The sequence below is a fragment of the Ostrea edulis genome, chromosome 7 (genome assembly GCF_947568905.1).
Source record: "Ostrea edulis chromosome 7, xbOstEdul1.1, whole genome shotgun sequence".
NCBI classification, from domain to species: Eukaryota; Metazoa; Mollusca; class Bivalvia; order Ostreida; family Ostreidae; genus Ostrea; species Ostrea edulis.
In genome coordinates this window covers 48,158,227-48,184,944 of record NC_079170.1, presented here as the reverse complement: position 1 = coordinate 48,184,944, position 26,718 = coordinate 48,158,227, and the positions used below count along the sequence as shown (strand labels likewise).

The window sequence follows — 26,718 nt, the reverse complement described above, 5'->3', positions numbered from 1 at the left end:
AGAAAAGAAAGAGAATTTGGTGAGATAAAGAGTGGAAGAGATGAACCCTTCTGCCCCCTGCCTTATACTAAATAAACATGTATTGGTAGATAGGTGATTTTATACGGCATAGCACAGACTGAAATATGTAAAATGCAAAGAATCCAAAACATGGGTGCGAAACTGGTATTAAATCGTAAGAAATTTGACAGCTCTAGCTCATTGATCTACATTGGTCACCTATCAATTCTAGAATATCATTTAAATTAATGACCTTCATGTATAAGTGTCATGTGGGTGAAGCACCATTGTATTTAACAGAACTTTTAACGAAACAGGTACCAAATAAAAATTTGCGCTCCGCTCAGTCTTCTGAGAGTTGCTACATTGTTCCTTTTAACAGGTGTAAAACTTTCAGTGATAGAAGTTTCGGAACCATTGGTCCGAGACTGTAGAACAGTTTACCGGCTGAAATAAGACAGTCCAAATCTTTACACACTTTTAAAGTCAAATTGAAAACACATTTGTTTAGACAGTTTTAATGTACATGTTTTTAGTTTAGTATATGTAGAGTGTGTTTGCATGTATATGATTATTGCTTATTCTTTTAAAGCTTTTTATATTATACAAGTACAACACCAATGAATACTTTGTGTAAAATTAGGCGTTAAATCAAATAAAAACAGTTTCAGTTTTTAGGTAACATTTGTATATCAAGCTTCTAACAATGGCTTTCTCGATTGTAAAATGAGATGGTTGCATGAAATGATAGTGAAATTATTCATCTTCATTCAGAACAATTTTTTGTGGTTTAAAACAGATTTCTCTCCTGTGATAACATTGATGGCTAATATAGGAGTTCTTATGGGACTAACCCTCTCCTTCTGCACAGTACACAACCAGAAACTCAATATATCTGACAAATTGTAATATTTATAGGGTTCATACATGTACATATGGTAATCAACTCTGTTTGTGAGGTATGGTGAATCACATAGGACTCAGAAACCATTTTCCTTACTCAATGTCCATTTTGCTTAACATTTCATTATTTTACCCCAAAACAATAGGGGGAAGGGGGTCATACAAGACCTGAGCATAATAAATCACATAACATGCACACCCACAAGTCCCTTGCAACATTACATTGTCTAGATACAAACAACATCACTTTGACTCACCATGGCTCCACATTGCTGATCGTTGAGGAACACTAGGTAGCCCTTAATAGGGTACTCCGTGGTATCTATAGACATCCACACCACTACCAGAGCGTCCTGCTTGTTGGTCCGCTCAAGGGAGATCACTGGTCCACCTTCCTTCGTCATCAATGGCACCTTCAATGTCTGGTAAGGAAGAAAAAAATATGTATGACTTCCTACTCATTTAAGTGCTTATCATCATTTGACAATCACTCGACGCTAAATTTCATATATTCTATGAACTATTTCCTTTATATGATTTACACATGTATGTTTTTTCTCATGAGTTTTAAATGATCATTTATTCTTTTTCCCCCACTATTTCTCAGTTATCTTGATCCCTTTGGAAGAAATGGTCCTTCACATGAATAAATTTATTCATCTCATACAAAGTTTGAATCTAATACAATGTGTTAAGATCGAGATAAATGATTTTCTGCTGAGATGGAAAATTGGACAACACATAAGCTGGAGGACTCACCAGTTTGTTTGATGACTGGGGGTTGAGTTTTCTGTCCAGTGAGTAGACCTCCACATAGACTTCGTACATCCGGTTTCCTGCCAGTCCTGTGAGATTCAGGCTGTTGTTGTTGGCCGGGAACATGTCGCAGTAAGCCACACCATTCAGGAAAATCTGTGAAAAAACACCCGAAATTCTAAATCAACGTTTTTATTATTGTACAAAAAATATTATTTAGATGTGAGAGTGTGTACTCTACTTAAAAGATATTACTGGAAATAACTAAATTGCTATTAAATTATAAAATCAACAGTTAGGACCACGGAACAGTATCTATACTTTAGCACATTGGACTAGATATTCCATTCAAATCTCCACCCACACCCCCTAAAGACTGAGACATATGTCATATTGTCGCTGCACTTCCAAAAGTTCCTATCTCGTATTTTGATGGGTTTTTTTCAAGACAGTCAAAAATTCAGTTCATCTTACACAAGTGAATATCATTAGTGCTGTTTTTGACATGGTGGTTTACATTTGATGCTACAGGGTACTGCATCTTATAAAGAGTACAGCTGACATATGATTGTGACAATTTCTTGGTACAAACAACTTTTTGTTATTTCAAATGTCACATGAAATTTCCAAATTAATTCAAAACAAGTCAGTAAATTTGTCCCAGAATTAAACGAAACACATATCTCCCCACAGTACTAGTTTGGATTGACTTTGATTTTCCTTCAATATTTGGTCATAATGCTGTTTGAAATTGTTTTCCTAAACATTTGTACCCTAAAACATTATTTAGGTAAAACAATACTGGAACAATATTCACAAATATTTATCATTTCAGCAAAACATTTTCTTAAAAATTAAATATCAAAACAAAATGTACAATATTCTGCAAAAGTAATAAAGTCTAATAATATCAAAGCAGCATCACTTTGCTGCAGAAAAGAAAACATTTCAAAAGTCCAAACAAGTTACAGGTAGCATAAAAAACTTAAATATTGTATACAATATTTTGAGGGTATACAGATTACATAATTAATTCTGAAGTGGAAAGAAACGCAATTTGTGCAGATTTTTACTTCGGAGGTTTTGGAAGCGCAGCGATGATATGTCAAAATCACTTCATGCCTAATCATGATTTCTACTGAATGGACATCGACAGGTAAATATTGAGTTCATACCTGGTAACCTCTGATGAGTTTTTTCTGGACAGCATTAGGCTCCTCCCAGAAGACCTCCATGACCCCAGGGTCAGTGAAGCATGCCTTGATGGTCGGCGCACAGCTCCACCAGTCCCAGTTATCATTCTTCTACAAAATACAAGATGACTATAGCCTGGCTACAATACTCATCCAAAGCATTTACAGACATGATTTTTAGAAATTATGGACCCTTTTTGTAACTCTACAAGTTCCAACTCGCTAATATTTAAAAACAGTTTGCACATCTACATGACTGTTGTCCAGTAAAGTTTTATTAAGGATAAATTGAATGTTTGTTAAGCTTTTCGAAAAGCAACAAAACATACATATATATACTGCCACTCAACAGAATGACTAAGGTTCTGATTGCAAATTTTTAATGTTTTAGATATTTAATCTAGCATGATTCACAGTGTAGCATCTTTGAACACTGAAGCAATAGTGCTCATGCATGGCTTGTGCAAAAATATAAAACACTCTCTCTAATCTATTAACGTTCAAGACAGATGTGCTTTCTTATGATCATATCAAACTGCACTTTGATTGCACAGAATTTTGAATGTGCTAAAATAAAACAGTAAATTCTCAATTTTAATAAAACATAATACCTATCAGAGAGTTTTCGTTCCTTTGACCTGAATAAAGAGCTACACTACTGATGCTTGCTATTTTTACCTGGGGTGTTTGACTTGTCTCTCTTTTCTGTTCTGAGGATTCAGTTTCTGATGAACTTTCATCCACGGTGCCATCTTTGGCTAACACCCAATATCGACTAGAAAGAATGAAAAATAATTTAAGATCATCTAAAGGCCCAAAAATGACTGTCCTATGTGTCATCACTTGAAAGTTTTAGAAAACTTTATAAAGTATATTTTTTACATCATCTGATGGTCATATCAGAAAAACTATTACAGGCAAATGTGCCTCACGTGAATTTCATGTCAAATATGAATAATTTAATGTGAAATTCATGTGGATATTTCAATGTGAATTTCAGACACACGAATCACTTTTCAGCAATTCATGTGAGGCACATTTGCCTGTATAAATAATGATTACATGTAACATCACATACAGCAGATATGGACATTTTCACCTGAGTTTATTTTTCTCATGTTAGTTTACACACAGCAAGAAATTTGATACTGAACTAAGTACTGCATGTAGTAATACTAACACTAAAATTTATAAGTACAATTTCCAGGTTGTGGAGAGATCTTGAAAAGATTTGTATACTGGTCATTGGTGAAGCTGATTATGGAGACATTACCCATGCCAACATTCTATTTATATCCTTATAATAGAAACAAATTAGAAATCTATTTTTCATAATATACATGTATATTATTTAGATTTTCTTTTAAGTTGAAAAGTCAGTGTTTTTACATGTATCAAGAAATAGAATAAAATCAAAATAGCATAATCACTCTGTTTATTACTTACAAAACATAAGTAGTAATAGTAAATATAAGGAATAAATTCCACTGTGTAAAAATCAAAACTTTTGTAAATAAAAGCAGATCCACTGTGTTACATTTTGGAGCAAGCTTTGTAAGGATATCTTTACTACTCTTTAATGATGATAATGAAAAATCGAAATAATCATGCATGCAATCTTAAAACAATTATGACCTACTTTCTTGGGCAAGAAATAATGAGACAGTGACAGTCCATCCTTGACAATTTACTTCCAATGAAAAGTATCGGTAAATGATATCTTCGTGCACCAATCCAAATGATGTTACTCACTTGGATGTAAATATGGAGCTGTTGAGAAGTCCCTCTTTGACTGCCATAGCTCTTACAAAACACAGTCCATGTTTCTTCAGAATGACTCCTTTTTCTGGACTGTACAGCTAAATGCATACAGACAAAATTTTTGAGATATCTTGTAACAAAAAACACTTAAGAGTTTTATCTCCGAGGGCTGAGATTTGTGAAGATTAAGGATCTTAAACAGTAAACCCCCATGTCTGCCATTACTAAGGGAAATGATATTCTCTCGTGAAGAGTTCTATCATTATCGATTTCTGTATAATATTACACATGACGTACTGTCGATTTCCCAATGAGACAATCTATACCATGATCAATTCTGGATATTGATATTTTAAAACTTAACTTTGACAAATAAATCACAAATAGGTCTATTGACTGGCTGATAAGAAAAACTATCTCTGTATTTTTTTTTTTTTACCTTGGCTGATTCCATATGAAGCTCAGGAGGGGATCCATCAGTGGTGTAGAAGATTTTGGATCCTAATGTCTCACAGGTCAGTTCTATTTTGCTGAACTGGTCAATGGTTCCTCCATTTAAGAAATTCGCAGCTATGGCAGGCTCCTTTACATGTTCAGCTAATAATGAAAGTTCAAAATGCACAACCATGAAGCGCACATCAAACTTACAATATTCCAGAACTAAAACATCCATTACGTGTCCTAGTGACACTTCACAATCAAACCCAAGCACAAAATGTCTGCAGCATCATACATGTATAACAAAAAGTCATTGTAAAGAAAACATACTGAAATCACAAGAAACAAAATGTACCATATTTCAAACTGAATTTCTGACTTTTAAAAGAATATCAATGAATTTCAAAAGATTCTTTTTTCTATATCTAAGATATTAAGCAACGAATTTTAACAAAGTCAGATTTCTGGAATGCCATACAGAAGAATATGCTGCACAATGGAAGCCATTTCTAAATGTCAAATACGCATTTCATCATTCTTATTATGAATGCACATAAAAATCTACAAAAAATGAGCCTATGACACCCAAATCAATTAGTACACAAAATTCAAAATTAATTTTTAAAACTCAAAAGTTATTCACAGTAATACAAACTGCATGTCTATTTAGGCATTAAATTTTTCATGAATGTTGATAAATGCAAAATGTAATGTCAAAACTCTGGATCTTCGGTCAGCATCAGAGAAGCACATTAAAAGCACAATGCCCAGCCTTACAGGAAACAGTAGAAATTCTTGCATTTTTCTTTAACTCTAAATGCATGTTAGCTATTAATAAGCCCCAAAACTCACTCCTCTCTTACCATCTACCACAAAAACAGTACAGATTTCATCTTGCGCCCCTTCAGACATTACAAAGTACTGTCCAATCCTATCAAACGTGTGCAAAAACTCCCGATTTTTCTCCATAATGCCACTTCGAAATCCACGAATTCCAGACACAATTTTGTCCTTGATCGGAACCTAATTAGATAACATGATATAATTAATTTGCAGTCCAAGGAAATATTTTACCTGATGATATGACATTAACTGTACAGGAATATCCAGGTGCACCCTGGGAAGCCACAGTGAAATTTCCAAGTTCATCGAAAGTGTGGAGAAAGCTGTTATTTTTAACAGATTTGCCGCTGTTAAATGATTTGACACCACCAACAACATTAAGAGGCTCCTGTTGGACAAAATGATCTAATTTTTAAAAAAATCTTGAAAAGACACCATGATCATGAAATATTCAATTCAACGTCTTGAAAAGCTTTCAAATGAAGTACATAATATACAATGCAGTTTACTGTACTTTTTTTAAATCAACATAATTATATACAATTGTTATTTCCAATAAATTAAAATCATAAATAAAATTCTAAACACTTTTTTGAAATATTTCAACCATGTTACCAGTCTTCAGCTGTGCTTACTTATCATAGTAGTGAAACACAAGGCTACATATACACTGTACAAAAGTACTATGACATCAAAATGAGTATTACAATTAATAAGTAATGTCATAGCTGAAATTGCACGAAAAACATACAAAAGGTAAGAGTCATAAATAAAAGTGGGCATTAGAAAATTCAATTTATAGTATTTCAATGCCTGGAGTTTGATTGTTTGTGTTTATGAAATTTGTTTTCAAGACTTTGAATTGAAATTTTCAAGACAACAAATATTAAAATCACCAATGTTATAAGATCTTGTCATATTAGGCTGTTCCTTCTATGAAACGTAATGTACATTAAATATTTTGTGATTCCTGCAATATCTCTTTTTTAATGGCTCACCTGTTTTGCACATTTCTGTTTATAATAAACAATTATTATATAGAAGTTATACTAAAAACTAGATGGTATTGATATGAACAGAAGGGTGGAAATTATAAAAAAGATTTACAGAGAGAGGGAGAGAAAGGATTGACTTAATTTTAAATTTCCTACGTCCAGAGATGAGCTTTAAATAAAAAGAGTTAAATACATATACACTAGACAGGGAATTTTACTCTAAGTACTACTAAGACTGTGGCTACCTCTGTACATGTATATAGTGGTAGATATGAACTCATGATATTGTTTGGAAACAGTTTAATACATATATATACAGACTCACTTGTGGGTTCATTTGGCCATTACGATCCTTGATAAAGCAAGACAATAACAAATGTATTTCTGCTCTTATAAATTATACTTTGCAGAATACTGTGTGTGGAATCACTTTAGCATATCTAAAATTTCCCCCAATATGGAGCATCTTCCCATGTCAAGGGTTTCTGATCCGCTCCACTCCATATAAAGGGGGGTAGATCAGAAACCCTTGACTTGGGAAGATGCAATTGGAGCTGATGAACTCTTTGGTGTAATCACGATATAGCACTTCTTCTGCATATGATAATGGATGAATGGAGATATTCATATCTTAGATTAGTACAGTCATGAAGTAGAGGTCTTGCTTAACTGCCAGAAGTGCTCAAATATGAACCACATCAAAATAAGTACACATCATGAATGATTTACTGATTATTCATCACATGTTAAAGAATAGTTTTTGGGCAGGATTTGAAAAAATCTCGCTATATATGACTCTTAACTTATTACTGTAGGTAACAAATACAATGTTTGATAAAGTATCAAAGTATCGACACATAATATCCGAAATTATTTTCACAAATAATAACATTCTTTTAAAAGAATGAAATATTTATATTACTGAGTAGTTTTATTTTCACTACCATAATCATGGAAATAAAATTATGAAATCAAAATGAAATGAAATTACTGAAAATGTGAATTATAAGTTGTACACAATGATGTATAAAAACAAGAGGCCCAGAGGCCACATTGCTCACCTGAGGAATGGCATTTTCCAATACGAAACATTACGTCCCAATATTACAGTCCTGCTCTGACCCAAAAGGTCACAGTATAAAACAACCTATAAATCTACCTCTGTGAAGCTTGCATAATGATTGGAAAATTCTCCCACATTCCTGTGTCAAATTTTACACCCATTTTATGACCCCTGCCCTGAACACTGGGTCATGGCTTGAACAAGCTTCAATCTAATTAACATGAAGAAGCTTGCATATTAATTCAACATATAATTGTACCCTTGTAGTTATGGAGAAGATTTTCAAGCACTATCATATGTTTTTCTTATTCCTATGTAAATAATAAAAACTGGCCAAGTGGGTCATACTGTGAGCTATACAATACACAAGGATGCCTTCAGATTTACTTCACATTATGGACTCTTATGGTTCTCGAGAAGATTTTTATTTTAACATCGTATGAGCACTTCTAAATTAGCTCCCTTTGTACGGGGGGTGACCCTTTATGTAAATTCCAATACATGTACAAGAGGGAAAGCTTATTTATTGATTATTTACTGTGTACAGTATCTGTCATTCATTGTTTACACTGTACAGTATCTGTCATTCATTGTTTACACTGTATAGTATCTGTCATTCATTGTTTACAGTGTACAGTATCTGTCATTCATTGTTTACACTGTACAGTATCTGTCATTCATTGTTTACACTGTACAGTATCTGTCATTCATTGTTTACAGTGTACAGTATCTGTCATTCATTGTTTCCACTGTATAGTATCTGTCATTCATTGTTTATGGTGTAGAGTATCTGTCATTCATTGTTTACGGTGTACAGTATCTGTCATTCATTGTTTACACTGTACAGTATCTGTCATTCATTGTTTACAGTATACAGTATCTGTCATTCATTGTTTACACTGTACAGTATCTGTCATTCATTGTTTACAGTGTACAGTATCTGTCATTCATCGTTTACACTGTACAGTATCTGTCATTCATTGTTTACACTGTATAGTATCTGTCATTCATTGTTTACACTGTACAGTATCTGTCATTCATTGTTTACGGTGTACAGTATCTGTCATTCATTGTTTACACTGTACAGTATCTGTCATTCATTGTTTACAGTGTACAGTATCTGTCATTCATCGTTTACACTGTACAGTATCTGTCATTCACTGTTTACACTGTACAGTATCTGTCATTAACTGTTTACACTGTACAGTATCTGTCATTCATTGTTTACACTGTACAGTATCTGTCATTCATTGTTTACACTGTACAGTATCTGTCATTCATTGTTTACACTGTACAGTATCTGTCACTCACTCGCCTTACCTTGCTGTCTGGAGAGGTAACATGAATTATGTTGTGCTCTTCGTCCGTGCTGATCCAGGTCCATCGAACACTCTCTCCCTGGAAAAGAAATCAAGTCCACTTAACTTCAAGTAGTTTTGAAATTTTGTCAATCATTCTGATTATAAAATCAGATTTTGTACCAAAGAAAATATTTGCAACAGGTCCAAGATATGATACAATCAGTTTTGCTAAATCTTTAGTCATTGTATCTCAGAAGTTGTCTTTCTTTGTGATGAATCTCTTGTTATAAATGAAAATTATAAAGATTACAGCAATTGATACATAAATGATTGAATATAAAGACATTGTTTACCTTCTGTACGTATACAAAATGTGGGTGGAATCCATGTTTATCTAACTTGATGACGGTGTTGTCATAACGTTCATCACTAATAACACTGCTAAATCTCACATCACCCAGGTACTAAGGAGAGAAGGTTTTGCAAATCAATACTGCCAATTTTCAAAACATGCGTTAAATTTCAAAGACTGAATGAAAAAGATCTATTTGTGAAATTAAAATCATTTCTATTTAGCATGCAAAATCTTTTAAAAGCATAAGTATCAAAGGTATTCACAGTGATCCTGGGGCCCGTTTTACAAAAAACTTACGAAAAAGTTAAGTCTTAAATTGCATTTCATAGTTATAAGTTCAAATGATTTAATCAAAACATTTCTGAGGTTTAATTTTTAACATTTTCCCACCATTATGCATTGGAGTGAATGATCTCGCAATAGACAGGAAAATTCCAGAGTGTAAAGTTGGTGGTAAATCGTAAGTTCTTTTGTAAAATGCTTCCCTGGTTTCCTGTTCATGATAAAGACTTAACAACTGCTTACATTTTCAATATTTTTCTTCTGTTTGTTGAAGGATTTACTGTAGAAATGAATGACACCTGTCCTGTCGATGGCTTTGCTCAAACAACACCTACAAGTAAACCAGTCATAATCTGAATGTGAATCAAGTACTCAACTAAACTCCACAACTACTACATGCACAATCTGAAAAGTATCAAATAAGGTACTATGAATTCAACAATTTCAAGTCACCATTCTTAAAAAGAAAAGAATGGATAATGTTAGATACCAGGATCTCACAGACAGACATACAGACTTTGTGCCGGCTTACCTAGGACTGACTTCTTCACACTGCAGGTTTTCCACCACTTGGTCTGGGTGGTCGATCTCCATCACATTCTCCTTTTGTGAAGTGTTGAAGATCCAGCACACAATATCATGAACTTTGACCGAGATGGGGTCAGGTCGTATGATTGGACCAACTTCCACCTCATGAACCACTGGCTGGGTGGTCACAACAACTGCTCCAAATATCTTTGGCAAACTTTGACTAAATAGTAGAATTTTGCATATTACACACTGCATGTGAGGACTGACTGTAAAATCAGTATCTAATTATTGGCCTAAAATTCTGCGATTTAAATTTTCATTTTGTCAACAATTCTTGTTCAAGATATAATCAAACTAAAATCCTTAAATGAAGTAGTAAATTTTACAAATTCAAATAGCAGATTCAGCACACCAAACTTTATACCTTTTGTAATAAAACACTCCTGGGAATTTGAATGTGTGTACAAAAGCAGAAGGAGAGTCTCGAGCCATTCCGCTGCAGAATCCTCCCGGAAAGGGGTCGCCCTGATGGGAGACCTGCATGACATTGTGCTGTTTTTTGGTGCTCTGCCACACCCACCAGACCCTGTCATTGGGTCGGACAGACATGATGACCTTCTGCTCTGGACCACTGTCGGTCAAGTGTATGGTGTGATTCTGTGAAAAAGGAAATAAGATTTAAGGGTGATAATTAAACATAAAAAGATTAAATAACCATTAACAGAATATGCTAGTATTTAATGAAAACTTCAATTTATCAAGTACACACATAAGAACTCAGACCAGATGAATAACAAAAATCACTTATTCTACTGTTTTGAACATATCATTTCAAATCTTGTTTCTTTTGTTCTTTCTAAGCCAAAATAAAAGCATGACTCATTGAAGAAAGAATTTTAATAACATGTAGTACTACCTACAATGCACATGTGCAATAATTTATACTATGACATCACTTCCTGTCCTACACTGACCTTCTCCCCAGGGCTGACGATCACAGAACACACCGTGGAGTTGCGCACTCTGTATTGGTAAACGCCAGTTGTGGAGTAAAACACTGATGAGAACCCTACATCTGTCATCAACTTCACCGTCTCCTCGTCTGGGTGCTGGTATTTAGCTGTAAGTCAAAATACAACAGTAAACAGAAACAAGTAATCTAGACCTCCTAATTCCAAATAATGGAAATCATATACCTAGCCTAAATCAATTTTCATATCAGACATCTTTATGTTAAATTGGATGCATTCTAAAGTTCATGTTTGCATTCATGGACCCAAGTATGTCTTGATATTAAAAATGAATAATCATAAATAATGTTGTATATATATGGTTATGAACAAATTGAATGCTCATGAAAATTTTGTTTAGCTGATATTATCACAATGTATAATAACACAAGATCATAGAATTAAGTCTCACAATATATAGAAGTCATTTACATTAACTCAAACCATCTCCGTGTTGTTCCAGTTAAATAACTTCTAGACTAATGATCTAAACTGGCAGAACACTTCAAAGCTTATGTGCATGTACCTACAACACTTGATATGGCTAAATCTAAGAGTGTTTTAACTTTAGAGGTGACTTACATTCATCCTCAGGGGTTGAAGGTCGTTTTGTAGCTGGATTCAGACATTTTTCCACCTCTTTCAATAACACCTGGATATTCTTTTTGGAAAACAGAATGGGGTTCCACCAAAACCAGATTCTCTCCCCTGTCCTGATCCTTATTACCTCTGTTACAGCGAGATAAAAATATAGTGTTTACTCATTCAGTAAGGTAACTCTTAGTAAAAAAATGAGATTATCTCCCCTGTCCTGATCCTTATCACCTCTGTTCACAGACAGATAGAAATATAGTTCCTACTCATTCAGTATAGTGAGTAAAGGTGATATTAAGCAAACATCAAATTAATACACATCTAGAGGAATGGTCTTATCTTTTCGAGTAATACATGATTTTTTTAACAAAGTTTTTATTTTTCTACTACATCAATTAAGTTTTCATTCTTCATCTTCAAAGGTAAAATTCAGCAACGGTCTGTTACACGGGGAGCACTCATTGTCACAGTGGATTTAATTTCGACCTATCTGAAAAATTTTCTGATGTCGCTGTAGAAGTCAGTCACATTATAAAACTATTTACACTGTTTACCATATAAGAAATCACAATTCAAACTTGCAAACTTAACATTTGTGAAATCAAAACTACGATAAATTTGCAGTATCATATTTTCAATGTCTAATTTCATCTTCTAAATACATGTACGTCACATTAGACTCCAATAAAGAATGAACAATCCATCTGTTACTCGGTCATACACTGAAAATGATTGCATGGACAACTCACTACATATAATGATGTTACATTTTGATTATACTATATTTTGGCATGGAATATGAAAAATATTTACATTTCAGTTTACTATATGAAAAATTTGAACAGGCCAAAAAAGAAATAAAGACACGAAAGAAATAGTGACAATGTATGTTTATAAATAACTGTGCATTATGAGACTATTGCGGAAGAAACTAACAGGGAGCATAATAATAATAATTTATAACTGCACAGTAATTGCATGATTTATATGTGGATTTATAACTGCATTTTTACTGTGCAAATATTATTTACCTGGGTCAAAGCCCTTCTCCTGGATCATGACCCGATGCTCCTTTGGTTTGGGTTTGACAATCACGGTACCGATGTATTCAGCTGCCTCCTGGAAGTTCTGGTCCGAGTAATAAAAAACACCTGGCTCCATGAATACATGGGAGAGCAGCCCTTGCTTACTGCAACACAAATTTAAAACTCATCAAAGATCATCTACATAATTATGATTAAAATTCAAGAATTACAATACGTACATTATGATTTCATTGCTTGATTTTCATTTCAGTGGGGACTTAATGGAGAATCAGTGTGATTTCAAACCCATGATTAACTTCTCTACCTCGGTTGACTCCACCGGAAACCATTCTGAACTGGTTGATACGGCTCCTCATCATCTTGGTCCAATGTTGGAGCCTCAATCTGGTACACACAATGGTGCTTTTTGCACTGTAATAAGTGAAACACATTAACATAATTATATATCCGTATCGGTATTCAAAAAATATAAATAATGAAGTCAATTTTTTTTAATAAGCTCAAATCCCATCCATTAAAAGTTTTCAATTCAGAAACTTCTGGGTTTGTTTTTAAATTATAAAACTGTTATAGTTAATTTGACTACATATTTCTGGGGGGGAAAATGCAGTACAATGCACCAGTGTATTTTTTTCTTCCATGTTATGACTCACTGTCTGAATGTTGGACCTACCTTATATTTGTCCCAGTACCACCACACCCTGTCCCCAGTCTCTATCAGTAACACTGGGGGATGGAATGCCCTGTCCGATATCTCCACCTTATACTCCCTGTGGTAGAGGAAAATCACATTACAATATACTGTCCTTTCTGAAGATTCTGTGCAAAAACTAAAGGACCTTACAACAGTAGTGTTTCTTTAATAGTATTTTTCTCTCTCAGATTTTCTAATAAAATAAAAAAAAAAAGACCTGTACTCTGATACTGACAGGAATAGATGAGGGGGAATAGTTGTTGGTCTAAGAGTAACTTAAAGAAATACAGCATTGTTTCAGTACCTGATACTTTGTCTGACCCTAACAACACAGAAATGCTGCTTGTGAAGCTCCGCACTCTCCGTCTGGAAATAGTACACTCCTGGACGCCTGATTAAAAATGAAAGGAAATATAATTACATACATATTTATACTAAAATATTTGGAATGAAGTTATATGTTAAAAAAAGAAACCTAGAGTCTGACAATTTTAAATATTAATGGTTTAAAAATGCTTCTACTTCAAATACTTACGGAAATTTCTTGGAAAAGTCTCCTGTAATTGTTCTAACAACATTACTGAAAAAAAATATACAGATCTTTTTAGAAACCATCTACATGTATGATAATTTATATATTATAAGATGTATCTATAAAGAAACGTTAAAAGGTTTAGACAGTCATCAACACATAAACCAAAACTTCAAACAAATCACAAATAGGAAACTTTAACTGTCCATCATAAAAATCTGTTCACAGAGAATCTACAGAGGATGTAAACATTTACCTCGCTCCATCTGACCACTGGCCTTTAACAAACACTCCTTTGTCAAACAGATAATTCACTTCCTGTACGCTGTGAGGAACTGAACAATCCTTCCAAGACCATTCAACCGTGTCTCCCTGCTCAATGGCAATGATTTTGGGGTTGAACCCTTCATCCGTGACCTCTGCCCTCAGTGGCAGCCGTCGTCTAACAATCACAGTTAATGGGGTACATCGTATTTTGGAACTAAAAAATGGATGAATATTCCTTGATACTTTTCAATATAAAGTTCATAGATGTCCCACAACTTATAAAGGCTTATAAAGTTGATTATTATCCCTGAATATTGTGGTACTGTAAAGGTGGTTATTTACGCTGGGGTTATGTACGCGTTTTTCCAAGTCCAACATTACGCGTGGAGGAAAAGTACGCGGTAACTGAATATAATATTACTATATCACATATTTATAAGTATATATATGTGTGGGGAAAACATACGCGCTTATTACGTGACTGCGTAATTAATGTAAATTCCCCTCACATGTAAATAATCACTTTTACAGTATTTGGCCACTAGATCTCTATCTGACTCCTTCAATAATCCTGTCTTCTCTCCTACCAATTTTCTATATGAAGATAAACAGCTTTGGTCTTTTAATATAAAAACCACATCATATAAAATATACCTCTCTTTAGACTTACACGGCAAATTTGTATTCTCCCTCTAAGTTGAACTGTTGAATATAATTATCTTCTTTGTCCTTGACCTTTGACTCTTTTGAACTGAATCCACCAATCACAGGCCTCAAGCTATCACCATCATGGATCACCTAGTCGACAAAACCAGCGAAATACTTAGTAAATGCAATAAACTTCATCAATGAAAAGTTCTGAGAAACCTTACAATAATTGCGTGGTTGTTAACAGCAATGCTACATTCTGACTGGCTGATCACTGACATCAGATGAAGTTAATAAAACATAATACATAATGCATAATATGCAGTTATCAGCAGGCACAAGAATGATGTGCAGACTTCTGACAACATTTACTGCAGCCATGTCATAACAGCTATAGTGTATAGTAAGAGGTATATAAAACACAGAAAATTGCTGATGTCAATCTTCTTTTTTTTTATAAAGCTGATTTGAGGCTGTTAAATACCATTTCAATAATGGTTGCAGACATATTTGCTGTGTTGGCTTTAAGGCATGGTAAAATTACTTTGTGACAGCTATGTCAGCAACAGCAACCTTAAATCATAGTCAGAGATATACTTGAAAAAAAAACCCACCAAAAAACTTTTCTGTGACTGTGATTTGATTTCTATGATATCTGTGTTCTTACTCAGCAAGATTCATTATATCACTATGACAAATATCTTATTTAATTCTTCAGCAATCTATAATTTTATTTCTTCTTAACTCATTGTAGATCTACATGTACATGTACCTGGAAGTGACAAAGACTGTCATCAGGCTTAATGTTTGATGATCTAACACCCCATCTTAACACTTTATTAATTTACAAAGAGAGCTATATATATTCCTTTACTTATCAGTAAGTACATTAGAACATTAAATGACAGCATATAAATGTAATCTTTGATCAACTTCAAGTCTAAAGAAAAATAATCCCAAAGAAAAATAAATGATACATTGCATTTTATTTATTACCTGAACAATCTCTAGAGTCTTCCTGCCTCCCTTCTCAAATAAAACACCTTGACCTTCCATGACGATGACCTCTGGCATCGTGAACCCTGTATCCATCACATCCACTATGGCACATTGAACTCCCTCTGTTGCAGAATAATATAAAAATTCTTAGAATGGGGGGAGGTTATTGCATGGTCTTCAAAGAGGTTTTCACTTTCTAAAAAATCTTACTATGAGTATGTATACCTTATTAGATCATTGCCCCACATTAAGAGTGGCAGGACTTTCATGAATTTAATATGGAAAAGAAATCAATAACGGGGAACTTACCGACATATTTCATTTTGCTGGTGTCCACCTCCTCTCCGTCCATCTGAGCCAGGTTTCTGGAGCCTCTTTTACTGAGGTCAGTCGGTCTGCTAGCAGGTTCCTCCATATCTGTCTGGTTCCCTTGGTAAGAACCTTCCTCTTCTTGCTCTGGAGGGTCAGTCCCAGTGTCAACTTTTGCTGGACCCTCGTATTCTTGCTCTGGGGGGTCAGTCCCAGTGTTAACTTTTGCTGGACCCTCGTCCTCTTGCTCTGGGGGGTCAGTCCCAGCCTGAACTTCAGTGGGACCTTCCTCCTCTTGCAATAAATGGTCCTTCTTGACGTTTGCTGATGGGATTTCCTCTGGTTCTTCTACAAAATGAAGATAATCTTTGTCATTTCATATTATGAAGTCATTGCATCAGTGATACTTAAATGCCCAGTATTTAGATTTAATTATTTCCTTTTTATCATCATAGAAAGTAAATGATATGATAATCAAAAATAGGATAATGTTTATACATGTACAATGTATCAATCAACATAATCTTGAAGATCATATGAGTGGGCACCAAAATTTACATATCTAAGCATTGTATGGTTTTTTAGCATATCTACACTTGTAAGTCACTATTCTGGATCATGACTCACTGTCCCAAATATGAACTGCTCATGTCTTTCAATTACAAGTTATGACCAATGACAAATATTTCTAACTTTTTTCATAAGTAACCTTGATTTTGGACAAAGGACATGGGTTGGGGTTACGACATGCTGTCTGGTGATAAGCAACCAGTGTGTGCTAATAGTATGAGCTTCTGACATCTCTACATTAAAAATCTGTAATCTGGACAAATAGGTTGGTCTTTTTCATGCTAGTGACCTTGAACTTGGCCAGATGAAGCTTCAGGTTTGGTCATCAGCAATCACTGTGCCAAGTAGCCTCACAACCAGGGGTTCTGAGCCTCTAGATCCGATCCTTTCAACAAGAAACTTTTAAGATGATATAACTATGCAACCATTTTATATTCTTATTTTCTATATGTTTAAAAGTAAAGAAGTTTTTTCCCCCAGGTTAATAACTTACACTTTAACTACACTGTATATGATTCAAATAACCCCATTCTGGGGCATTGATCTCTGGTGAAGATCGAGAAAAGAATTCACAATTTTAGTGAGGCCTTTATGCTCATTATAATTGCATGGGCACCATTTTATATACTACCAGTACATGTTTAGATATGATAAAGATGATTTTTAAAGATTGCACTGTGTTTTAAAGGTCTTGCCCCCCCCCTCCCCCTTTGGACCCAAAAGAACCATGAAATTTACAATTTTTGCTCCTTTAATATTTCCAGCTATGCTATTACACTATAATTTCAGTGACAACTGAAGAAAGATGGAAAATATGTTCAAAATATTTACTATACATGTATATATATATATTGCACAACGTTGAATTAACTTCCTGACAATCAACTCGGGTGTACATTGTTGCAATTAAAAATCTCCCAGCACAATGAGCATGGCTATTTTTCTTTTTATCTCCCCTATCCCCTAACTGTACACTAGCAGTACTGTTTGGTTGGCTGTACATTGTTTAACGTCCCGCTTGAGAATGTTTTACTCATATGGAGATGTCACCACTGCCGTTAAAGAGCTGCAAAATTTAGGCCTATGTTTGGCACTTATGACCTTTGAGCAGGGAGGGATCTTTATCATGCCACACCTGCTTTGACACAGGGCCTTGGTTCTTGTGGTCTCATCGGAAACACCACCCTATTTAGTCGCCTCTTACGACAAGCAAGGGGTGCTGAGGACCTATTCTAACCCGGCCGGATCCCCACGGGACTCCCAGTACCGAACTTTCTTTAGTTAACAATTAAATGTACCATGATTTAAATAGTGTGTTTAGAATAGACCTGTTTAGTAGCTGATCAAAGGATTATAAGAAGTGAAAGTAAATATTTTATTTTGGTATAGTCCTACAATAAGATATATACACTTGAAGTGTTTTGTGTTATCTGGAAATAAATACAAGGTACCTTAAATTAAGATAAAAATAATACTGGGGTATGTTCACCAGGCAAACAGAGCCTCCTGGTAACCCAGCTATTGGACTAAGCATGCGGGGACTAAATGAGTAATCGATTCCTGTACCAGACCACTAGGAGCACCACGTAATCTACATGGATCACAATTACAGGTGCACTTTCAAAAAACTTTTTTTGCTTTTAACCTGATTACACATCGCATGGTAACCTAAAAGTAAACTCTTTAACACGCTGAAGTCCAATGTCAGGTGAATGATAAATGAAATAAAATTGCATTCATTCGGGAATTTACTAATGATTTATGTGCATTAAATTCTGCTGGATATAGAAATATTTTTTTTTGGGGGGTGTGTGTGTGTGTGTGTTGTAAATTCAGCATTATAGTGAGTTACTCTAAGATTATTTATTCTGAGTCAATAAAAGCACTGACATCTCAAGTTGATGAATTATATCACTATTGATCATTTTCCTTTTAGCTTATGGTATGATTTATATTCTGCTTAAAATGCACTTGAAAATAAATATTTGAAAGTTGGGGTTATAATAGTATATGTGCAATTTGTTTGCATTAAAATTGAAGCACTCATTTAAATACATAATGTTTGAGAAACTTAATGGTACTTCAGTTGCATCTGACAGGAGCTATGGAAAATAGCCTGCATGTTTCCAAAACAGTTTCATTATCTACACCAAAGATTAGAACATACATGTACATCTAAATAATAAAATTTTAGATGAAAGATTTAAGTTTTATAACTCAAGGCAAACAATGGTCTTGTGGCTTTTAAATTCCATTCAATGACCATTACTACAACAATCTAGCCCAGACCTTTTATTATATCAAAACACCTGGGCATTACACCTCATCTCATTTTCAACAGTTTTCAAGTGTTATATTTATAGAAACATGATAAAACACCTCTGTCAGTACTACACTTCATTTAAGAGAGAGAGAGAGAGAGAGAGAGAGAGAGAGAGTTATTTATTTATTTGTACATATAGGGCTCTCAACAGGTGTGACCGGTCGACAGGGGATGCTTACTCCTCCTAGGCACCTGTTCCCACCTCTGGTATACAGTGATTTTTTAAGACCCATTTTAGGTCCGAATATCGGCCCTTTCCCCTCCCAAAAATTACCAATTTTCCTCCAATTTAACATGCATTTTTCCCAATAATAAAAACGGGTGAAAAACGTATTTGTTAAAAAATAAGTTCAATGTGAATAGTTTATGTACGACATGACAAAGACGCATCAATTTTAGATGATTTAGAAAGAATATAGTTGAAAATTTTAACAGCTTAAAGAAAAGAAAGTTAAATAAAAGAAGAATGACATCAATTTGTGTTTGAATTCTTGTTTGATATGATATATTTAGCATGTTTACAATAATGTTTAGGTTTTCCCAATTTGATCAAAATGTTGACAATTTTTCCCAATTTGAAAGCCACAGGATCCTTTTGAAAAATGTTGATCTGCATGGGTATATCCAGGGGCCCGTGTTTGCCCAACTCTGTTTTGTATTGCTTATAGGAGTTATGAGATTGATCACTGTTCGTTATTTTCGCCTTTCATCCACATGTGTTCCATATCCCTTCTGTACAGTTAATCATATCCACAAGTATCCCAGATCCTTTCTGTACAGTTAATCATATCCACAAGTATCCCAGATCCTTTCTGTACAGTTAATCATATCCACAAGTATCCCAGATCCTTTCTGTACAGTTAATCATATCCACAAGTATCCCAGATCCCTTATGTACAGTTAATCATATCCACTAGTATCCCAGATCCCTTATGTATATTTAATCATATCAATATGTATCCCAGATCCGTTCTGTACAGTTAATCATATCCACAAGTATCCTAAATCCCTACTGTACACTTTATAATATCCACAAGTATCCTCGATCCCTTTTGTACAGTTTATTGTATCCTCATTCCAGAACCTTTGAGCACAGTTTATCATTATCCACATGTATTCTAGATTCCTATTGTAAAGAAACTGTTTATGATACCTATACACATGTCCCAGATGATCTTTGTTAGTGTGCAGTCCGTCATAAGATATGCTGTATCACAGATTTACATTTCTCAGAGTGATTAGATATAAGTCCCTGTAAAGTTTGGAGTTTTGGTCAGTATGATATTATGGAGTAGTTACAACAATTTATTCTGAATGTTGTCCGATCCTCTCTGAAGTCTGAAACACCTCATCATAAAAAACTCAATTAAAGATAGAAAGTTAGTATAAGTGAGGTGCTAATTTCACTTGATAAATGTTCCAGGGTATAATTAAGGTGGCTCAATACACTAAACTTTAATTTAATGGTTCGTTAAAACACCTATTTTTAATGATTCGTTAAAACACCTATTATAAAGTATGATTTCCCCATCGAAAGAGTGATACAAGCTCTCAATTACTTTATATGAATTTTTTGTGATTTTTCCCGGAATGATAAAAAAGGTGTTTTGTTTGCATATAAGAGATTCTTGAGTCCAAATTTCGCTGTAATTTGGTGCATGATATCAATATCTAATAAAACATGCCTAATAGATTCAAATATAAATGTTCTAATTTTTTAGAAAAAAATATTTATGAAAATTGAAAACGTTATATGTTAATATTTTTCAAATCTATACGAATAAAATCTTCAAAAAACATGTCAGTTAGAAAAGAGATATATCGAAGAAATATATTATAAAAAGAAATTGAAACGAAATGACAAAGTTAGTAATTAGCAAGGTGCTAATGTTCACTTATGTTCCTGGGTATAATTAGTTGCTTTGTAGAATTATGTTTGGGATCACAGAAGACGGCGACACGTGTGTCAGGATTATTTCATGAATTCAAGCTCATGTAATTCACAGCACACACACATACACAAACTATTAAATCTACACAATCAGTTGGTATTGTAAGTTGACCAATTTCCTTCAAAACATCTAAATTCTAGATTTTGATCAATGCAACAAATATTTTCTGAGTTTTAATTACAACCAGATTTAAGATGTACTGAATTGATGACGGGTTGCCCTAGATTAATAAGCATGATTCAAATATTTAAAACAAGTAGACTACTGCTATACATTTATATGCACATGAAAAGTCACAAGATAATATTGATTATGTACCTATCAACACTCCATTATCATTGATTAAATTTGTAAATACATGATCAGTCACTATACACAAATCATTAATACATTTACACCTCTAATGTAGGGCGAACATGTACAATTTACCTGGAACTGTTTCCATATTTTAAATATTTAAATCCCAGCTATAAACCTGTGAAATTCCAAAAAATAACTGATGAGTTCTTTAAACTTATTAAAATATTTACAAAGTTTACAAGCATAACTCCCAGCTTGTAACTTTATCGATACATAAGCAAATCGCTGCCATTAGAAACACTATCGACGGAAACCATTAGAGATAGGAAATCGGAAATTCTAAGTCGGAACTTTCTCTTAAACCCTTTACCTACACCTATGTAATAGAGATATCTGCACTACATATATCAATTTTCAACATGTTCGATAGAGCGACAGGTTTCGGTTTGATGTATCAATGGTTGGATGTCAAATCAAACAAGGCAGTGAGATATTATTAACAGAAAATCTCGTCCTTGTTTAGATTTAAATTATATTATCCAGGTAAATCTCTGTGCAGCTATACTTCAGAGAACAGCTACCTGTGACTCTATGTCTGTACATGTAAAGTGGTTCTGCAGGGTTTTATGCTTTACCAGGAAATTGTTTTGAGAATATATTAGAAGGAAATGACTGCAATGGGTCTTAAATTTTTAAAGGTAATATAATAAAACAATTTTTCTTCCTTGCTTTAAACTTGTCAATCATTGTATAAGCTAGGACATAAATTAACATGCATTAATACATATGATACTTTTATTATTTACCCATTTTAAAATCATGACAAATGTGAAATTTAAGACAATCGGGGGGTAAATATATTATGAATGTACTGCTCAATACTGTGCAAGCTGCACGAACAAAGAGATTGTCATATAATTATATTGGTATTTCTATAAAACGTTATAACATTTTTACAAGTTGCGTCTACTTAAACAAATGGAAACTTAACCATAGTATCTAAACACAATTTAATGGACATAAAAATCTTTTTAAAATTTAAATTTAAATGTGCATGAAAACAGGGAATACAAATAGCTTTGCCAGCAGAAGCAAATATCAAACTGTAGACAGAACTTACATGTAGTACCTGTACATTTACAAAGTTCTACATGGGTCGACAAATCTCTAATGAATTGTCAGTTTTAATTACGTTTTTTTTTTATATGGTGAAAATAAAATAGCAGTGAAAATAAGGCAGCATACAGCATCATCTTCATTTAGGCTCAGCCACTACATTCAGGGCTGGTGTTCTGTTCAGGGAAGATTTCGTGCATAACTCTCATATGTGTCAATAGAACTTAGGAGAACTGGTTGTTAACACTAGCTTTAGTAGTATACTTAATGTATTACTGACTTTAACAGTATAGTGGAGATAAGTACTATACATCTGCTTTAATTATTACCAAGTGAATCAATTCAAAATCATTTATCATGCAATTATCAGTTCGTAATCAGAAGTAATATACTGGATAAATTACAATTACATAATCAGCTTTTATTACCGACACCTTACATATTATCCTCTACATTACTGAATAGATATTAAAAGTTCTCCTTACACCAGGTGAAATTGAATAACAAACCTATTAGATGCTACATGTCATATGGGGCTAATAGCTAAACATGATATATAAATAAACCAATTAAGGTCCTCAATTTCAAAGCAAATTTCAATAATTATAGAATTATCATAGTCATGCAATTATCATAATTGATGATAAACCAATTAATTTTTTATTATAATCAGTCCAAGTGTTATCTACATAAAAGGTTCAACGAAAATTGGAAGCTGCCAGTTTGATTCCGAGGTGCCAACCTAGCTGCTATGCTGCAAATTAATTTCACTGCTTTATATAGCACATCAGCCACATGAAGCACTTATATGTCAATCTGTTCATGGAGTTACAAGTATAATATTACCATGTAGGCGATAATCCTGAGGTCGTTAATACAATCCATGAATTTTAGACTTAAATATATACATGTGCAACATCAGTTAATGCCAATATAAAAGTCACTGACCGGTTTCCTCTTTATCTCCAGCTGGATTTTCAGACTATATACACACCTATCTCAACAGCACTTAATCGAAGTTGTTAACGTTGTATTCAATACAAACATGAATTTTACAAACGTATTTTATACTTCATAAAAACAGCCACTCAACATTCCAGAAACAAATTGTTTTCCACTAGATCGACTTTCCTAGGGCATAGGAATTGATGTATAGAATTGGTGCATCCCTTAAATATGATGTAGGCTCCCAGTTGTGCCTCTGTCAGGAGCCCGGAGATCATGTGTTTTCAACAAATGTAAAATACTGAGTTTGTTATTCTTTGTTTCTGTCAAACACCATTGTATGGCTGCCATCGTCATTATTTGACTCCCATATACATGTAGAAGCCAGAATTTGTTGATTTCTCTGTTATTTGGGGTGTAGCATGTATAAATATTTTTGAAAGAAAAATATACAGCAGACAAGCAAAACAAACCTTAAACATGCTAAAACCAAGCAACTGTCAGTGAAAATGGAGCAGAATTCCTACATGTATATGCATCTTTTTCAGACTCAGCATTATACACAGACGGGTGTCTGCAGCTCTTGTTCAGAGTTCAGACATATTAAATATCACACTCAGAGAGTGCACATTAAGTTTATGAAGTAACACATTTAGACCAAAAAATTAATAATCCTTAAATTATTGGTTTCACTTAGATGGTAAAAATGTCCTTATCAGAGGGACAGTGGTCCTTGAAATATGACTGCTGTGATGTATATATCAACAAGTATTGTTATATGGCAATGTTGTGGTGTGTTCTGAAACAGTATCATAGTTTTATGAAGTTTTTATCTAAGTCTATTGAACATTTGAAAAGATATGTGTGTCCAAGTAATAATTTTCTGAATGGCTTTGACCTTTGAGACATGACCATGAATAACAATGCCTTAACTGTTCAAAGGCTTGAATAATCAAGGAGACTGTTCAAAATCTAATGACGAGGATGAATAGACAGAGACAACTATATATATACAATATATATTTCCGATTAAAGATTGGTATACACATGAACAAAAACAATTCCAAACACTTTTAAAAGCAACTATAAAAAAAACACAGTTTAACAGAATTTAAAATGCCAGCCAAAGTCGACCAATCTCCATGATTTTATTTCTCTTAGACTTTATCAGCCCCAAAGACCAGCAGATAACATTGTCATTTATATCTATAACAGGTAAACAAAGATTTAAAACTTTACACTGCATAAACAATGACTGGTAGCAACACTCCCGGCAGATTCAGTTATACACAGAGAAAAGGGCCAGAGCATGTCGAAACATACAACACAGAACACAATTCTTATAAAGTTCTGTGTTCTTAATCATTTTGGGGCAACAGCTCTGTGATTTCAGTTCGAAAAGATATTCTTTCTTTTTTATCATACTCTGTTATAAATGTGTGTATTCATAAACAGCTAGAGGATAACTCTGTATATTAGGTACATTATATATATATATATATATATGACATCTCTTGACATGACATTTATGACATTAAGTTTGATACAATCATTTGGTTATTTAAGGCCTATCGACCAGCAAATTAAGATAAACATGTCGAAGAGCTGGACTGAACTCCGTATTCATAGGATCTCTTACCTGGCAATGAATGAGAAATCAAAATCCCAGATTGTAATTAATAATTCTGAAATATTCTTAAATCGAACATCATCTTCTTAGGTCCTATATTTACAGGCATGCGACCATAAGAAAGGGTACAGAACGGAGTGGTTAAACAATAAACAACAGGCATCCTGATCCTGAAGACTTAAAACAAATATCATAACCATGGAAATTAAATGGCAATAAAGTCCATTGATTTCCAACACTGAGCTACATACAGGAAAGGTGGCCACAAAGTTACTACACACACTACTTAATAATTCATTCACAATGGCTTACAGCATGGCTATATGATACACAATTGGTATTTCACACAGCCACTTCAAATCTACTTTATACAAGCTCCACCTTTTGCAAAACCATAAACCTTTTTTTTTTTTAGTTTTCAAGTGAGTATAGTAAAACATTTCTAAAAATCTTCTAATGATGGAAATAACAAGAATGGGAAAAGCTCAACAGGACTTTAATTAGGAAAAATATCAATAATTCATAGGAATAAGGCAGTAACCAGAAACTTGTTGGGATAGTAGAAGAAATATGACGGCATGCAGCAATATTACTACTACACAATTATCAGCATGGACAAAAAAGCTTCACTAAACACAAGCACTTCAACTTTTTGCTTAACATAATTTAATTTACTACATTGTCAACTTGTACCAATTGCTGGTACAAGTTCTAACAGCACCTGTACTGATTAGTAGCATTCCTGTTGTAGTGAAAGAGCTGATGAACAGCTTGTCTCCAAGTTACATTATTTTAATTTTTTTTTTTTTTAGATTTAACAGACTTCATGAAATTTTTAATATATGCTTTTAAAAACAGCTCTTTCTCATGTATTTAGACTATACATATAACATGTATAAGGTGTAAATCAATCACCCTCTACCGAGACATATAAATTTCCATATTCATGGCATGTGCTTTCTGGAGAGACTGGTGATATGCATCTAAATAATGAGTCTTTAATTTTTCTTGATCAATGAAATGGGATTTTAAATTCCTTTATCGTTGAGCCTGAGGTATATTTTATGGGTAATGTGAGGATTCAATTTCACTTTTCCAGATACCAGAAGTTTGTATAAATTTGCTCTCTTATCATTACAAAAAATTAAATCTTTGTGTTATAGTAAAATGAAGTGATAAGAATCAGGACAAATCATAATTGATTGATTGATTTGCTGTTTTCCACCATACTCAACAATTTTTCAGTTATCTGGTGGCACCCAGTTTTTATTGGTGGAAGAGAGAACCCAAATACATTGTACCTGGGAAGAGACCACCAACCATTCGAAAGTAAACTGGGAAACTTCCTCACTTACCGGCGTG

At 33.8% G+C, this 26,718-nt stretch overlaps 1 protein-coding gene across 5 annotated transcripts in view; it reads right to left on the bottom strand.

Moving 5' to 3' along the window:
• Positions 1-22,085, bottom strand: part of LOC125654190 (uncharacterized) — a 65,823-nt gene extending 43,738 nt beyond the window's left edge. For 4 of the 5 annotated variants that reach the window (XM_048884013.2, XM_048884015.2, XM_048884018.2 and 1 more), the window contains exons 1-24: positions 21,795-22,034; positions 16,521-16,868; positions 16,209-16,333; positions 15,235-15,362; positions 14,554-14,778; positions 14,301-14,345; positions 14,070-14,156; positions 13,745-13,841; positions 13,376-13,482; positions 13,057-13,214; positions 12,014-12,160; positions 11,396-11,541; positions 10,846-11,078; positions 10,423-10,641; positions 10,134-10,221; positions 9,607-9,717; positions 9,273-9,350; positions 5,915-6,074; positions 5,053-5,210; positions 4,605-4,711; positions 3,531-3,627; positions 2,835-2,963; positions 1,663-1,815; positions 1,161-1,325 (exon numbers count right to left, since the gene is read on the bottom strand). In XM_048884013.2, the coding sequence (XP_048739970.2) occupies positions 1,161-1,325; positions 1,663-1,815; positions 2,835-2,963; positions 3,531-3,627; positions 4,605-4,711; positions 5,053-5,210; positions 5,915-6,074; positions 9,273-9,350; positions 9,607-9,717; positions 10,134-10,221; positions 10,423-10,641; positions 10,846-11,078; positions 11,396-11,541; positions 12,014-12,160; positions 13,057-13,214; positions 13,376-13,482; positions 13,745-13,841; positions 14,070-14,156; positions 14,301-14,345; positions 14,554-14,778; positions 15,235-15,362; positions 16,209-16,333; positions 16,521-16,868; positions 21,795-21,810 (3,327 nt within the window). In that variant the 5' untranslated portion in view covers positions 21,811-22,034. Of the gene's footprint in view, positions 1-1,160; positions 1,326-1,662; positions 1,816-2,834; positions 2,964-3,530; positions 3,628-4,604; positions 4,712-5,052; positions 5,211-5,914; positions 6,075-6,125; positions 6,283-9,272; positions 9,351-9,606; positions 9,718-10,133; positions 10,222-10,422; positions 10,642-10,845; positions 11,079-11,395; positions 11,542-12,013; positions 12,161-13,056; positions 13,215-13,375; positions 13,483-13,744; positions 13,842-14,069; positions 14,157-14,300; positions 14,346-14,553; positions 14,779-15,234; positions 15,363-16,208; positions 16,334-16,520; positions 16,869-21,794 lie in introns of all 5 variants that reach the window. The other variant, XM_048884020.2, reaches the window with a different exon arrangement.
• Between the last annotated feature and the right edge of the window lie 4,633 nt (positions 22,086-26,718).